The sequence below is a fragment of the Lontra canadensis genome, unplaced genomic scaffold (assembly GCF_010015895.1).
Source record: "Lontra canadensis isolate GAN:19392208 unplaced genomic scaffold, GSC_riverotter_1.0 scaffold75, whole genome shotgun sequence".
Taxonomy (NCBI): domain Eukaryota; kingdom Metazoa; phylum Chordata; class Mammalia; order Carnivora; family Mustelidae; genus Lontra; species Lontra canadensis.
Genome location: NW_022631069.1, coordinates 5,607,251 through 5,624,350, shown reverse-complemented (window position 1 = coordinate 5,624,350; position 17,100 = coordinate 5,607,251). Strand labels below are relative to the sequence as shown.

At 35.8% G+C, this 17,100-nt stretch overlaps 1 protein-coding gene across 2 annotated transcripts in view; it reads right to left on the bottom strand.

Annotated features, from left to right (window-relative positions):
- Positions 1-17,100, bottom strand: part of TRIM33 (tripartite motif containing 33) — a 112,136-nt gene that overhangs the window by 30,103 nt on the left and 64,933 nt on the right. For both annotated transcript variants that reach the window (XM_032881386.1, XM_032881387.1), the window contains exons 5-6: positions 3,652-3,768; positions 850-964 (exon numbers count right to left, since the gene is read on the bottom strand). In XM_032881386.1, the coding sequence (XP_032737277.1) occupies positions 850-964; positions 3,652-3,768 (232 nt within the window). The remainder of the gene's footprint in view (positions 1-849; positions 965-3,651; positions 3,769-17,100) is intronic.

Here is a 17,100-nt window from a genome sequence, read left to right as displayed (position 1 = left end):
TATATTTCAAAAGACAAAATTCAGAAATAACACTGCCAACATAATTTCTTTCATTTCTGTGTAACTATGTGTCTAATATATCTACAATGGTCTATGAAGGAATGAAACAGACCAAAAAAACACACTACTGTGGAAAATTTGAGGTTAATAGTAATGGAAGTAAAAAAACCAAATACATAGTTTAAATTGCTACCATTTAATGGTGCAGAAAACACAACTCTGTATCATCTAAGCCTACTACAGAGCACCAAATTTTGAAAACCAATCAACTCTGGTCAGTAGAGGGGACGCTTTGTTTAAAACTTAATTTGGATTTCACAAATTGACTGGATTCTCATCTAAAAATTTGTATCTACATATTAATCTCAAAATATGCAACACAAAAACAGTACAACAAAATTATCATTAAGTTTAAAGTTTACAAATTTCAAAATGAGCACCATTTTTAGCAAAACTGTGGAATATTTTTAAAATAAAAGTGAAACACACAAAGGCTATACATTCACATGAAAAATTAAATTGAGGCCCTATCTCGGGGAAGGGGAGGATGTGGCAGGTTGGCTTTGTCTTTGTTTATAGAACATTTTAGTAATAATTCTTTCATTCCTAAGAGGACAACTCTATCTCCTAATTTATGCAGCTAAAATCAGTATTATTAAATTGGGCTGCAAATTAACTAACTCAATAAAGCTCTATTTTCCAATAGAAAATGAAATTTTAAAAAATGTTTTTAACTTTCTTTACTTCCATGCCCCCCCCCAACCACTCTAAAAGAGCTTTCAATAAACATTAAAAACAGCTAAAGAGCAACAAAAGCAGTTTTTGTTTTATTTTGGCTTTGAACCGTACCTCTAGCTGCTGTAAGAGAGATTTTCCTTTCTTATTAATTTCATTGATAAGGGTGAAAATGGCCACTTTAATTTCCTGTTCTACTCGTTTGTTAGTCTCATTTACTTCTTTTATCCTGAATAAGAGAAATGCATCATTAGGTTATTTATCCTATGTCTCTGAATCATCAACTGTTACAGAAATTCATCCAACTGGGCACTTAAAGAGAGTAATTAAAATTAAACCTTTGTCAAAATGTACAACTTATGTTTCGGTAGACCTGAGCACTCAATTTGGTCCAAACAAGTTATATATAAAGAATGGAATATGTAGTAATTTTAAATTAAATTTATAAAGGCCAGTTTATTAGTCTAGATGGTAATCTCCTTTAGTTTCTATGACATGAATGTGATATATAAACATCTGACATCAGCAATTCCTTTCTAGTGTCAAATATGGCATGTTGGATCTACTAAACACTTTTTAAGAACAATGTGCAAAAGAACAATGTTGCAAACAGTAATTATCGTTTAGAATAATAGGAATTAAGCTTTGAAGCATTTATTTTCTCCTGTAACTTAATCACTTCAAATGTGGGTTCTGATACACGCTCTCCCCCCATAGGTTCTTCCCAAAACAGTTCTCCTACTGTACAGAATTAAGGGTATAAAACAACTTCAATCCATTTACAAAATGTGCCAGATGTTTTAGAATAGGTATAAGCCCCCATTTCGGTAATGAAAGGTTTAGTTGCAGATATGAAATAGCTAATAACCTATTTCATGGAGTGGGGGAGAGGGATCCCACCAATATAAATACATAAAATGTTAAACAATCAAAGAAAGTAGCCTTCAACTTTTATACATTCTGCTTCTTTACAAACTATTTCTCATACTTTCAACCTCTAAAATGTATTTTATTTGGCCAATTCAAATTTGAGTAACTTTAATACAGTCTGAGTAATTATAATGTAATTTTCCCTCCTTTGTCTATACATCAGCGCTTATTTGGGCACTTATTTGAAAATTTTATTCAATTCTGTCCTTATCTTACTAAAGTAAGTGGAAGATTTCTTTTTAAAAGTAAGAGTGCTAATTACTATTGATAATGTAGGATTCCAACTTAAAATGACTCAGCCAAAGACTAAAATCATTGAACAGGCTAAAAGCAGAGAACTGTTAGCCATAGTCAAATCCTCATTAGATTCAAGCAGGTCTATATGTGTTCAATTGTGAAGAAATAAATCAATGTACATTTAAAAAATGGAGACAGATCATAAAAGAGTGTCTAAAGGGAAGTATTACTGGAGATTTCAATACTTTAAAATAAATCTGGAGATGAAATCATTAGTCTCCCCAACCCTCTGTAATTTTATAACACATAAATCTCTTGTCTACTTTTCTACAAAGATTCAGAAAACACATATGCAAAATATGTACAAAATATCTGTATAAATATCTGTATAAAATATCAAATATCTGTATAAAATATCTGTATAAAAATATGGGACTGCCTTATGAGTCAACTCACTATCTTTCTCTGAAAAGGACATTCATCTATTATTTGTGAGAAGACAGCTGCCACCCTCTCCAGTATCACCCACAACGTAGCAGAATCACTAAAACATCCTGACATTTTTGTAACAATTAACCATCCATAAATAGTGTATGCAATATATTAATGTAGGGCAAAGTGGGGGTTAGGAGCACCTACCCCCATGAAGTAAAAAATTCACGTATACCTTTTGACTCCCCAAAAGCTTTAGCTAATAGCCTATTGCTGACCAGAAGCCTTATTGCTAACATACAGAGTTTAATCAGCTTAACATGTTTTATGTTATATGTATTACATATTATTATAATCTTACAATCAAGTTAGCTAGAGAAAAGAAAATGTTATATTTATTGAAAAAATCTGTATAAGCGGACCCTCGCAATTCAAATCCATGTTGTTTTAGATCTACACCCTCAGAGTAAGTAGCCTTTCCTTTTGGTATCACTTCTTAAGATGAAAGTTCTACTACCTTATAGTCTAAATATAATATACTATTCATTCATCAATTTAATACTTTTGAATATTGTCATTTTTCATCATTTTAATCATCAAAAATTAAATATTCTAGAAGTACCTAAAAGTCTCATTATTTGTGAAACTGAAAAACAAATACTTATAACCCTATTCATACCCTCAGGAATATACAGATTTTAATTATACCAGCTTCAGGTGTTCATCTTTCTACAGAGTCCTCACCTTGTTAATGTACTCATTTATGGAACTTACTCCAACTTGACTTATCAATAAATTTAGTTCATTTAGAAATGAACCTGAATAAAATTTTTAAATGCTGATGGTATTACTGATAAAAATAATGCCAATAGTTAAAATTTGAGGGCTTACTATGTGCCAAACTGTGCTATACATTCATCTTATACTACTACTACTAAGAGAAGTAGTATTTTTAATTCTTGCTTTACATATGGGGAAGGTAAATTTATCCAACATTCTTTTCATACTCTCTCCTCTATACTATGTCTTCCACAGAGTTAAAATTTGTAATTCAACTCTCCATGTATTAGTTGCTTTTTCCACAGTAATTTAAGGCTTTACAAAGTTTAGAGTTTTGTTGATTATAAAGTGGTCAAAGATGTATCTTAAGAGGATTCAAAATTCTGGTGAATTAAATCTTACTTATTAACAAGTATTATAATCCAAACTCAAACTTTTATCATTTACCCTTCCAAAAATGTATGCTTAATATGTAAACTGACCTACTGTGTTTAATAATTCTTTAAGTGGAATTATGGTTTTAAGCAACACACTTACCTATTCTGCACCTGAGTAGCTGCAAAATGAACATAATTCTTCTTCTCAAGAAGCTTAGCCAGTAGATTCTCAATTGCACCTTTCTGGTTTTGAAAAGCTTCTTCCAAAAACTGGTATCTTAAAACAGAAAAAAAAAAAAAAAACAAACTACATTTAGAACAGAAAATGTATTATTAAAATCCTTAAAATGAATTGCTACATGACTCAAACCTATGACCTCACTGAAACGATCAATATTCTATGCTGCCCTCACATACCTTACCTCGACAGCAACTTTTAACTACAAATCCCTTCCCTTCTGACCCAAGCCTGAGAAGTCATTTGGTAAGACAAAAAAAATTAACTTAAGAACTGTTCAAATGCTCTTATGTTAGAATTTTGATTCAGAATTACATTTTTTAAAAAATCCAAATATTGGAATAAGTTGTATACATTTTAAATCATAAAATATAACATTATAGAAATACTTTCAAAAGTGGGGAAACTACCCATAGTTTTAAAATCATAAAACCACTACTACTACTACTGTGATATATATTCCTTGGGCTTTTTATTATGTATTTTAAAATACAAGTATATATAATTTATGTGCAATTTTACATCTGACTTTTATCTCATCTTTAAAATCACCACTTGAAATAATTTTTCAGTTCTCTACTATGTAGTCAAATTTTTCCAAAAGAGTTGAACCAATTAAAAATCACCAACACTAGCTTTATTGTAGCTTTGTCAACATGAGTGGTGTCGTTATTATTTCCTAATATTACTGTGCAAAAATTTATACTTAATAGTAAAGACTACAGTTTTTTGGCTACTAGGAAGGTAGAATGGTTTTCTTTCTTATTTTTATTTCCTTTGTGTGAGTTGCACATTAAGTCGACAAATATTTCTGTATGCTAGGGATACATGAGTAAATAAATCCATTATTGTTCATATTCCTATGATAGGCACACATATGAAATGATACTATACTGTGATAAGAACTGTTATGGAGGGGAGCCTGGGTGGCTCAGTCTGTTAAGTGTCTGCCTTTTGACTCAGGTCATAATATCAGGAGTCCTGGGATTGAGCCCCACATCGGGCTCCCTGCTCTGCCTACTTCTTCCTCTGCCTGCTGCTCCCTATGCTCTCTCTCCCTCCTTCTCTTAGATAAATAAATAAAATATTTTCAAAGAAAGGACCTATAATGGAGATATATATAGTCTTAACAAGAACACAGCCTTAATACCAAGGAAAGCTTCACAGTGAAGTGGGAATAGTATTATCATATGCTAAATACAGAGACATATTTAAGGAACTACAAAGACTTCAATTTAGCCAAAGAAAGCCAGGCAAAGGTCAGAATATGAGGTAGTAATTAATAAAATCCAGAATCAGGCTGTGAAGGGCTGGGTGTACCATGCTAATGTTTGGATTTTATCTTCTTAGTAATGGGAAACCCTTGAAAAATTCTAACCGAGATCTAATAATCAGATTTATGCTCCAAGAAAATCGTCAGACAGAAATATAAAAGATAAATCCAAAGAAGAGAGAACAGGATGACCAGCTACAACTCTGTGACAGTAGCTCAGATAAGGTATCAAAATACAATACTAGCTGGCACAGCTGCACAAATAAGCCTGAACAATGGACTCTGTCAGAGAGATCAGCACCTTTGGTGATTTGGGAGTTTACATGCTGCAGTTAAAGTAAAGTCTATGGTATGACCTAAAAATTAAATGCCTAGCTAAGACACAGTCAAGAAAAGGTCACTGGAAATGAGTTCAAGATACTGACAAAGGTACGACTGTCTATGTAGATCATTAAAGGCAGGAATTGAGATTAAGACTAAGACGAGTATCTAAATGTCTGTGCCTTTAGTGAAGGTCTCACTTAAGGCAAATTTAGGAGAAAAGGTTAAAAAGTTGTGAACGCTGAGGAAAGTTTGGTAAGATGAAGGAAAATTTTGCTTAGTGCTTGGGTTCAAGGTGTAAAGGAAAAATGGAGGGCAGGAGAAGGCAAAATGTACAGCAATATGAGGACTGGTGTAATAGAGGATATTCAGCAAGTGACGTTTTTATTTTCTTCATTGCTTTTAAGAATTTTCTATTGTAATAAGGCATACATAAAGTTGACCACTTTAAGATTTTTAATAATTTATTTTTTAAAGCAAAACAAAATGAAGCAAGAAAACAAAACCCAAATCCTGTCTGCAATATAAAATATAATAACACTTTATAATTTATGTACAATATTAAACAGCAAAAAAAGATGTGGGAGTTTTAATTTTAAATTAAAACTATCAAAATTAGTTAATTAAAACTATCCAATGTTAGATAGATACATAACCCAAAGATTGTTGTATCATTTCATTCTTTCATTGAAGAACATTTGATTTATTCCATACACAATTTCTGTATGTCCAAAATAAAATTTTACTTTGTTAAATCTGTACAAATGAAGTAGGAATATGAGATTACCATGCTAACCTTTGTAACTCAATGAGCTTTAAATTAAGATAAAGAAAGATCTTTTGATACAGAGTTTTATTATGTCAGTAAATAGAAAGGTACCTGGTAGAAAGGTCAACCAGTATAATAATTCACAAAATTGTAATTCATAAAATTTAACCCTATACAAATCACAGTATTATTTAGTAACTGTCAGCATTTAACAGTTGATAAGATTTTACTCTGGCACTTCTAGGAAAATATATCATCTTAGTTTATAACCCAACTGAATATCTAGGGAAACATTTTTAGCTAGTATGTAGTAATTCTGACTCAGTATCTTTTTTTAAAAAAGATTTATTTCTTTTTAGAGAGAGAGTGTGTGTGCACATGTGTGAGTCGGGGGACAGGGAGAGGGAGAGAATCTCAAGCAGACACCCTGTTGTGTGCAGGGCCAACTTGGAGCTCGATCTGACAACCCCAAGATAATGCCCTGAACTAAAACCAAGAGTCATGGACTCTACTGACTGAGTCACCCAGGTGCCCCTCAATTTCTTTTTTAATTCAGTACTCCATTTTAAGAATTACATAAAACTTTAGTTCCACTGAACCTATCATACCTATAAAAAGGTATCTATTTATAGCCAACTCTGTTGTACCCCCTCCTGTTCTATTCTCAAGATTACTTTGAAAAATCCCAAACATTCTAAACATTTATCAATCTATATACAGCAAGAGCTGTTTTGAGAACTATGTTTTCAGATGCTGTGCTAAGTATCTTACATGGATTCTCTCATTTAATCTTTAGAAAAATGTACTGATATATGTACAATTACTATCTGCAGAGTAACAGCTGGATAATTTGGACAACCCTGTGTGTTAGTTCTTCAGAGAAATATATATTAATATTTATCCTACAGGACCTGTTCCAAGAGTTAAATTGGTCAAAACACACGAAGCACTTAATAAGCATAGGACTTTGCTTACTAGAGCACAGTAAGGGACTAAAATTAATTGTCACTGCTACTTTTTGCAGTAATTTTTAAATGATTTGCATTATGACTATATAAAGCTTCAAACCTTCAACAACAAAAAGCCCACCATACACAAAGACCTAATGCTTTTAAGAAAATTTTAAAATGAGGCTATGTTCCTTATTTAAAGTTCTGTATGATAATAATAACAATATGATAATAATAATAAATAATAATAAAATGATAATAAGCCCTAAGAGTTCAGGAAGAGTTACAGAGAGCAGCAAGTCTGAGAAACAATTAGAACCTAAAAGCGTAGAAATTTTGAGAAAGCTTGGGGAAGACATAAGGATTCTCATATAAACAGAATAGGGAGTAAAAGCCAGCTTTAAATCTCAAAGGGCACATAGTGACATCAGTTGACATTTCAATTTCGTATGACTTCAGTAGTACAACAGGCTATTACTTTCTAATGCTACATTCAAATTCACCAATATTTTCTTCTATAATGTCTAATCTGTTAATCCCATCCAAAATCAAACAGAAGAATAGTGAGTCTGGGGACAACTGTAATGACACTAATATATGTATAACTGGCTTCCCCAAATGGAAGGCAGAAGAGGAAAAAAAAATATTGGAAGAAATTATAATAATGGAGTACTTTTAAAAATCTGATGAAAAATATAACCCTACAGATCTAAAAACCTCAACATCCTCCAAACACAAGAAACGTTAAGAAAATTACTCTAAGGCATATTGTTTCCAAAGCACATAAAGACAAAAAAAAAAAAAAAGATAAAACCTTGAAAGTAGCTAGAAAGAAAAAGACATTATATACAGACCAATAAAGACAGAACAGGTAGGGCACATGGGTGGTTCGTGGGTTAAGTGTCTGCCTCTTGATTTCGGCTCAGGTAATGAGATTGAGCCCTTGGTCGGGTTCTGCTGAGCTGAGCGTGGAGCCTGCTTAAGATTCTCTCTCTCCCTCTCCTCCCCACTCCCACCCCCTCCCTGCTTGTGCACACTCAACCTCTCACATAAACAAACAAACAATAAACCTAAAGAAGGTAAAAGGAATTAAGATGAATACACAAAATAATGTGGGAAAAATACAATTTAGTGGGGATCAACAACCCAAAAGTTGTTTTTTTTAAAAGACTAATATTGACAAATCTATAAAAGACTGATTAAGAAAAACATAGAAGGCACAAATAACTAATATCAGGGATTAAAAAGAGGTCACCATCATATAGCTCTTAAGACATTAAAAAGATATTAATTTAAAAAGATATTAATGAGGGACGCCTGGGTGGCTCAGTGGGTTAAGCCTCTGCCTTCGGCTCAGGTCATGATCTCGAGGTCCTGGGATCGAGTCCCGCATCGGGCTCTCTGCTCAGCAGGGAGCCTGCTTCCCTTCCTCTCTCTGCCTGCCTCTCTGCCTACTTGTGATCTCTGTCAAATAAATAAATAAAATCTTAAAAAAATAAAAATAAAAATAAAAAGATATTAATGAAACCTTGCATTAAGAAATTTGAAAATCTAGGGGCGCCGGGGTGGCTCAGTGGGTTAAAGCCTCTGCCTTCAGCTCAGGTCGTGATCCCAGGGTCCTGGGATCAAGCCCCAAATCTGGCTCTCTGCTCAGCGGGGAGCCTGCTTCTTCCTCCCCCTCTCTGCTTGCCTCTCTGCCTACTTGTGATCTCTATCTGTCAAGTAAATAAATAAAATCTTTTTAAAAAAAAATTTTAAAAAAAATTTGAAAATCTAAAGTAGAAATTTGAAAATCTAGATAAAATGGACAAACTTATAGAAAAATGTAATGCTACAAAACTGAACAAGAAGATATAGAAAACCGGAGTTTATAGCTAAAAATAAATATAACCAAAGAATTCCTAGCCAAATGGGGTTCCTGACTAGCTGGCTTAGTCAGGTGGTAGACCACGTGACTCTTGATCTCAGGGCTGTGTGTTCAAGCCCCATCTTGGGTGTGGAACCAACTTAAAATAAAAAACATGAATAATAATAATAATAATTTTTTAAAAATTCCTGCCCAAAATACATATCCTAGAGAAACATATGTACATGTATCCCTAGAGATGTAAAGAAATCTTAATTTTAATAGTAGCCAAAAGTAGAAACAACCTGCTACTGTCAATAAAACAATGGATAAGGGATGCCTGGATGGCTCAGTCAATACAGCATATTACTCTTGATCTTGGGGCTATGAGTTCAAGCCCTGCAGTAGATGCAGAGATTACTTAACAATAAAAACTTTTAAAAATAAGTAAGTAAAAATAAAGCAATGGATAAACTATATATAGCCAAGGGGTTCCCGAACTTTCTTGAATCATGATGCCATTTAGTGTCTCAGTAATTTTTTTCACAGAACTAAAAGAAATATCTAACACTTCCATTTATCAAGTGGTAAGGTCAAAAAATACACCAAAACCCCAATTTGTTAGATATTTTAGTCATTCCTTACACTGCACTTTTAGATATATATGATACTGTCTTGTGATTTTAAAACTTTTATAAGTATGCAATCATTAGTGACATGCAATGAATTCTTCTATTTGCCAGGAAGTATTCAAAGAGTAGGGATATCACAGTAAACAAAACAAAATAGGGTCTTTTTCTTCCTTTCCTTACACTCTAATTAAGGAGAAAACAAAAATTTAAGTAGAGTTAGGTGATAGAGAAGACACAAGTGGCCAAAAATTCTAGATCAGAAACCCAGAAAAGGGTTCCTGATGAGTTTGCACTGAGATCTCAAAGAACAGAACCAGCCATGCCGAAATCACAGATGAATCATAAAATGAGAGGCACGTCCACATTGCTGCAAAGGAATATGACCAACCAACAGAGTTTTTATTCTTGTAATAATTCACCAATTAACATTTTGACCAACACACATCTCAACGAACCTGTCCCTCTACTAAATAACTGATTACTCTGAATGTTTCTTTCTCAAATCTTCTCTCCTGATATTCCTGTCATTCAAGCTGTTAGCCACATCCAATTCTCTTTCTAGTCATAAGCAATCATTCTGCTGGGTAGGTGAATCTGAGACTTAACAAGTTCCTCAGATAATCTGACAGGCACACAAATTAGAATACTAAAATCAATAACTTTTTTTCAGCAAAATCAAAAGGAATTAACTATTTTGGAGTTACTCACTAAACTGAACTACAACTGAACCATACACTCAATCTCAAGACTCATATAGACTCAAGATATAAAGGACAGTCAGTTGTTTTTATTATTATATAGTCATCATCCAGCACGGCCCTCGAACATCTACTGAACAAAAGAGCTGAATGAATACTAAGTATTGAAACAAGCTGCTTTTTCTAACAATCAATGTACCACATGAAAACAAAATACTTGGGGGCACCTGAGTGGCTCAGTTGGTTAAATGTCCAACAACTGATCTCAGCTCAGGCCTTGACCTCAGGGTTGTGAGTTCAAGCCCCTCACTGGGCTCCACACTAGGCATGGAGCCTACTACAAAGAAGTTAAGAAAGAGGAGAGGAGTGGAGAGGAGATGAGAGGAAGCAAGCAAACAACTTGTGATCTTAGAAACTTAGAAAATCCTGATTTGTCACCATACTTCTGAATGTTCCCTAGAAAACTGATGGTACTTATGAATTCATATGTCATTTTTACTGGCAATTTGTGGATTTTATCTGAAAGGCTTTGTAACTTTGCAAGAGTTTACAGAAAAAAATGAGTTTGGCAAACGTTCTTCCTAAGTAGAGGTTATCAACCTTCACTGAGTAACAACCAGTGATTTACCAGTATTTGTGAAATACTGTAAAAAATTTTTGATACCTGGCTGTAATGTAAAATTCTTATCTAAGCAGTCTGGAGTAGGACTAAGGTATCAGTATTTTTTTAAAGCTCTCTAGGTAGCTCTACATCTAGGATTGAAAAGAAAAATATCTGCTCTAAAGCTTATTAATCTATCTATCCACCCATCTATCCATTTAACACTATAAAAGCCTAATACAAGAAAAGTTATTTCTCAGGAAAGTATTTGAGAGAAATTTCACTTACATAGGTCCATTTAAGTGACTTCCATTATAAACTATCTTGCTCTTTTTTTTTTTTTTAAAGATTATTTATTTATTTATTTGACAGACAGATCACAAGTAGGCAGAGAGGCAGGCAGAGAGAGAGGAAGGGAAGCAGGCTCCCTGCCAAGCAGAGAGCCCGACACGGGGCTTGATCCCAGGACCCTGGGATCATGATCTGAGCTGAAGGCAGAGGCTTTAACCCACTGAGCCACCCAGGCGCCCCAAACTATCTTGCTCTTTAACAAAAATGTCTGACATTATATTTTAAGTACACTCTCTTATACCATAATGATCCTAAAAATCTATAAATACCAACTATACACAAAACTTCAATCAGGGATAAAAAACATTACGGTAGGGGCGCCTGGGTGGCTCAGTGGGTTAAAGCCTCTGCCTTCGGCTCAGGCCGGATCCCTGGGTCCTGGGATCGAGCCCTGCATCGGGCTCTTTGCTCAGCAGGGAGCCTGCTTCCTCCTCTCTCTTTCTGCCTTTCTCTCTGCCAACTTGTGATCTCTGTCTGTCAAATAAATAAATAAAATCTTAAAAAAAAAAAATTAAGGTAGAGCAAAGGTGACATCCTCTTTCAGCCATGAAGAATAAGTGGTACCAGGCTATCCCTGCCACCAGAACTATGAAATAAGACAGAAATGTGTGATAACTATATTTAGTCATTAGACTACACACTGAGAAATTCTGCAGTCCTTCAGAGAGCCCCACCACTATCCTGCCTCTCTGTCTATAGATAATTTGGTGATAGCTGGCACAGAGAACTGAAGACCACACAGAGCTGAGAAGTCTCTTTGAGCTGAGGAGGCCATGGTCAAAGTCTGGGACTACTGAGCAGCCAGAATCCATGAACAGGGCACTAGAATCAAGGTAGCTATGGAGGGTGAGGATGGGATGTGGGGGAAATGGAGGGAAAGAAAGACACAGAATCAATGAATTCCTCAGAATTCCTCAGCCAGTATCTGGGCTGTATATACACAGCACAAGATTACACAAGGCTTAACAGAGAGCAGCTGCTATGAAGTTGACAGTAGAATAGAGAAACTAGAGGTCAAGCAGTTCCAGGAGACAGAGTTCTAGCTGAGCTAGTGGAGGAAAAGAATTTATCCACCTCCCCAGACATCTACCTGAGAAACCAGAAAGGCCACACCTTAAAAGAAAAAACTATACTTGGGGGCGCCTAGGTAGCTCAGTGGGTTAAGCCTCTACCTTCAGCCTAGGTCATAATCTCAGGGTCTTGGGATCGAGCCCCCGAGAGAGAATCCCAAGACAGGCTCCACGCTCAGCACAGAGCCTAGTGTGGGGCTGATCTCACAGCCCTGAGATCATGACCTGAGCCAAGATACCCAGATGCCCCAAAGACAGCTATTTTTTTTTAAAGATGGCACTATAAGGTAAGATTTAAAGGGCATGTATGAATAAATGCTACAGCATTAATATAAAGGAATAAGGGTTTGATAAACTGAATTATCCTTTTGTAAGGTTACTGTATTCATAAAGTAGGAAATAGTACAAGACTTTTAAGAAGGCCTTAAGTTAAACTGCGTATCATTAGCCCTAGAGCAATCATTAAAAATAACAGAACTGGGGTGTCTGGATGGCTCAGATGGTTGGCCATCTGCCTTCACCTCAGGTCATGATCTCCAGGGTCCTGGGATTGAGGCCCCTGTCGGGCTCTCTGCTCAGTGGGGAGTCTGCTTCTCCCTTTCCCCTACACTCCCACTCATACTCACTCATGCGTTCTCTCAAATAAAATTAAAAAAAAAATAATAGAATTAGAGCTTAAAAAGCTAAAAGTGGATGTAAAAATCAAATACCAAAAACAGTTTTATTAAGTTGAAACATGGCAGGGAAAAAAAAAAAAACCACAGAAAAGAAAAATAAAAACAAAACTAAATGGTAAACTTAAACGATATCAGCAATTACCTTAAATGTAATGGGATTAGGGTGCCTGGGTGGCTCAGTCAGTTAAGCACCTCAGGTCAGTCAGTTAAGCACCTTTAGCTCAGGTCATGATCTCAGGGTCCTGGGATCAAGCCCCACACTGGGCTCCTTGCTCAGTGGGAAATCTACTGCATCATCAGGCTCTCTGCTCAGGAGGGAGCCTGCTTCCGCCCCTCTCTCTGCCTACTTGTGAACTCTGTCAAGTAAATAAATAAAATGTTATATTAAAAAAAAAAAAAAAAAAAAAGGCTAGGACCTCTATGGGACACCTAACTGGCTCAGGAGGAAGAGTATGTGACTCTTGATCTCAGAGTTTTAAGTTCAAACCCCACACTGGGTGTAGAAATTACTTAAATATTTAAAAAAAAGAATAAGGGCCTCTAATTAAGAAGCAGAACAAGCAGCCCTCAACTATTTAAAAAATTAAAAACTGACTTCTGTGAAAATACATAGATATAACTGACAACTCCTATATGTAGGCAAGTCTGTCAACTCTTTTTTTCCTATATCTAAATTAATAAGTATCTACTGAATAGACAAAATGTTTAAATGTGTGTCAAATACCGTTCTAGGCTCTTGGGACACAGTGAACAAAACAGACACCAATCTTCATGAAGCTTATATTCTAATGAGAGGAACACAAAAAATTAGTTGTAAGTTACAGAACATGTTTAGAAAGTGGTAAGTGCAATTTAAAAAAACAAAACTAAAACAGGATAGAATTACGGTAAAGGGACAAATTGCAATTTTAAATACAGTGATCCGAGTAGATCACTAACAGTTACATTAAACAGATTTGATGGATAAATGGAAGTTCACTATGCAAATAAGTAGACCAGTTCTTCCAGGTAGAGAAAATAGGGAGGCAGCATTATCTCTGCCATGTTTTAGAAACAACAGAAGCCAGACTGAGTGGGGAGAGGAGCAGTAGATGAAATATGAGCATACAGGCCACTATAAGGAATCTTTTACTCTGACAAAAGTGGAGAGCCACTGCAAGGTTTTGAGCAGGGAGTGAGTATGACATGAGACTGTTCTAGTAGTTAAGGATAAACTGAAGGAGGGCAATATTTCAAGTACAAGGATGACTGAGGAGACACTACTGCAGAAATGATGGTGTCTGAGACCAGCCTAGTAGAAACGGAGCTAACAGCAATGAGATAGTAAGAAATTTTGAGATTCAGGGATAGATATTGAAGAGGGAGCCAAAAAGATGTTCGGTTAAGTTTGAGTTCGGTTATGAGAAAACAGTGGAATCAAGGACAGTGCCAAGATTTCTGGCTTATGCAATGGAAAAAATGCAACTGCCACAAACTGAGATAGGGCAAGGCTGCCAGTGAAAAAGATCTGGAGTAAGTGATCAGTTCTATTTTGGATATATTATATTTGAGAAAGCCGACACTCAAGAAGAGATGTTACAGTTTAGAGAATAGACAAATCTGAAAGTTCAGTAGAGAGTACTGAGCTAGAAATAGAAATCTGGACATCATCAGCATATGGATGGTATTTAAAGCCATAAATCTGTAACTGCAGATAATGAAGTAATGCCTGGCATATCCAACATTAAGAGATGAAGGAAAATGAGCAAATGAAACTGAGAAGTAACCAGTGTAGTAGGAGGAAAACTGAAAGAATGTGGTCTCTTGGTAGCGAAGTAAATGACATGTATTAAGGGAATGATCAACTATGTCAAATGTTGCAGATGTGTTAAGTATTAAGATGATGACCAAGCAATGACCTCTAGATTTAGTAATGCCATGGTTACTGGTGACCTTGAAAAGAAAAATGTTGGTAAAATGTTGACAGAGAGAAGGGGACAGGAGAAATTAGGAGACCATGATTATAAGCAATCCTTTCAAAATATTTTGCTGCAAAGAGGAATGGGGAGAGCTCCCCGTAGGTAAAGTGAAATAAAGTTTTACATTTTCTTTTACTTTTTAAAGATATAAGAAAAAATAGCAGAATATTAAAATACTGGAGCGGGGGGGCACCTGGGTGGCTCAGTGGGTTAAGCCTCTGCCTTCCACTCAGGTCATGATCTCAGGGTCCTGGGATCAAGCCCCGCATTGGGCTCTCTGCTCAGCAGGGAGTCTGCTTCCCCTTCTCTCTCTGCCTGCTTGTGATCTCTTGTGATCAAATAAATAAAATCTTTTTAAAAAAAAGAATTAAAAAAAAAAAGTAAAATATTAGAGGGAATCCTGCTAGAGTGAAAAATTGACATCAGCAGACAAAGTCAAACTGCTGAAGCAATTTCCTTGGCTATATGAGATGAGATGAAATCTAAGTGTGTAAGCAGAGAAACCAGCTTCATAGAAGAAAAAAATTCAACTAAGATAACAGAGAAATGAAAAATGTGGGTACAACTGCTTCAAAGACAAGATGTGATAGAGGATGTCTGCAGAAGCTCTCTTTGTCTTGTTTCAGTTTTCTCAATGAAGTAGGAAGCACTGCCAATATCTGGGGGTGATGATGGACGATGGAATGTTAACAGAAAACAGTATTAATACACAGTATGACTGCCAGGTAACATTAAGAATCTATTTGAGGTAAGTGGTCATGAACTGAGAATAAGACCAGTTGGTGTCATGGGTTTTTTCCTTCCATGATGTTCGGCTGCATAAGCAAAGCATGATGGAAGGGAAGTTTAATCAAGATTGTGGTTTAACCTAGAGACCTCAACCAAGTGGGATACAAGAGTCAAGGGAGGGAGTAAAAATGATTAGCCTGAAGTTAAACTGGAAAAGGATTATGTGAGAACATAGAGGAATGAGGTAAAGTGAAAAAAATAGTACTATCAATGGATTAAAATAAAAGTCACTGGAAGTCTGACACTAAGCAGAATGAGAGAGAATAATAAGAGATGGGGTCACAGAGAAGAATACATGAAACTGAATATAATTACTGGAAATGCCAAGGTCTAGCGTACAATCATGGATGTGACTGACAATGTAAAGGACACAAATTTTAGAAAGGAGTTCAAAGAACAAAGACTAGAATATCTTAAGGGTCAAATCTGCATATATTAAAACTGCCAGGAATTAAGACAAGCGTAGTATCTATATAGATGACCTCTGAGTTAGAAACTGTTTAAGGGATGAATCAAATGACCCATGGGTTTTTATATGACAGCACCAAATGAGGAATAGCAATGATGACGTAAGATTAAAATTTAGAGATTTTTAGGGAGGAAGAAGGAAGAATGGTCTAAAAATAGCAAAGAGAATAGCTATATACCTCAAGGTCCAGTGATACATGAAATATCGAAGTAAAAATATCCACCAGTTAAGAAGCCTGCAGGGGAAGCAATATCCTCAAGCTGTTTTCACTACAGCAGAGAAAGCACAGAAAAGATCTAAAAAGAGATTGAGAATAAAGAGATGCTGGTGATAACAAACCATTAATCCCAGAGAATACAGTGGCAGAGAGATATACCTATCATATGCACAGCCTTACGGGAATTAAATTATGCCAGATGAGGGGAAATCTGGGAATGCGGGGCTTTTTTTTAGGTTACTGACAGGGATAAAGAACATGGTAATGTTAGTTCTAGTAAGTTTATTTTTTTTTTAAAGATTTTATTTACTTATTTGACAGAGAGAGCACAAGTAGGCAGAGAGGCAGGCAGAGAGAGAGGGGGAAGCAGGCTCCCTGCTGAGCCCAATAAGGGACTCGATCCCAGGACCCTGAGATCATGACCTGAGCCGAAGGCAGAAGCTTAGCCCTCTGAGCCACCCAGGCAGTCCTAGTAAGCTGAAAACAAATAATGATGGAGAGGTACAAATGGTGGTAAGGAAGGGTGGGTCTGGGGCTTCCTCTTACAATCTGTTAATGGAGAAGAAAAAATTTTTTTAAGATATTATTTATTTGACAGAGAGAGAGGGATCACAAGTAGGCAGAGGGGCAGGCAGAGAGAGAGGGAGAAGCAGCTCCCCACTGAGCAGAGTCTGATGTGGGGCTCAATCCCAGGACCCTGAGACCATGACCTGAGCTGAAGGCAGAGGCTTAACCCACTGAGCAACCCAG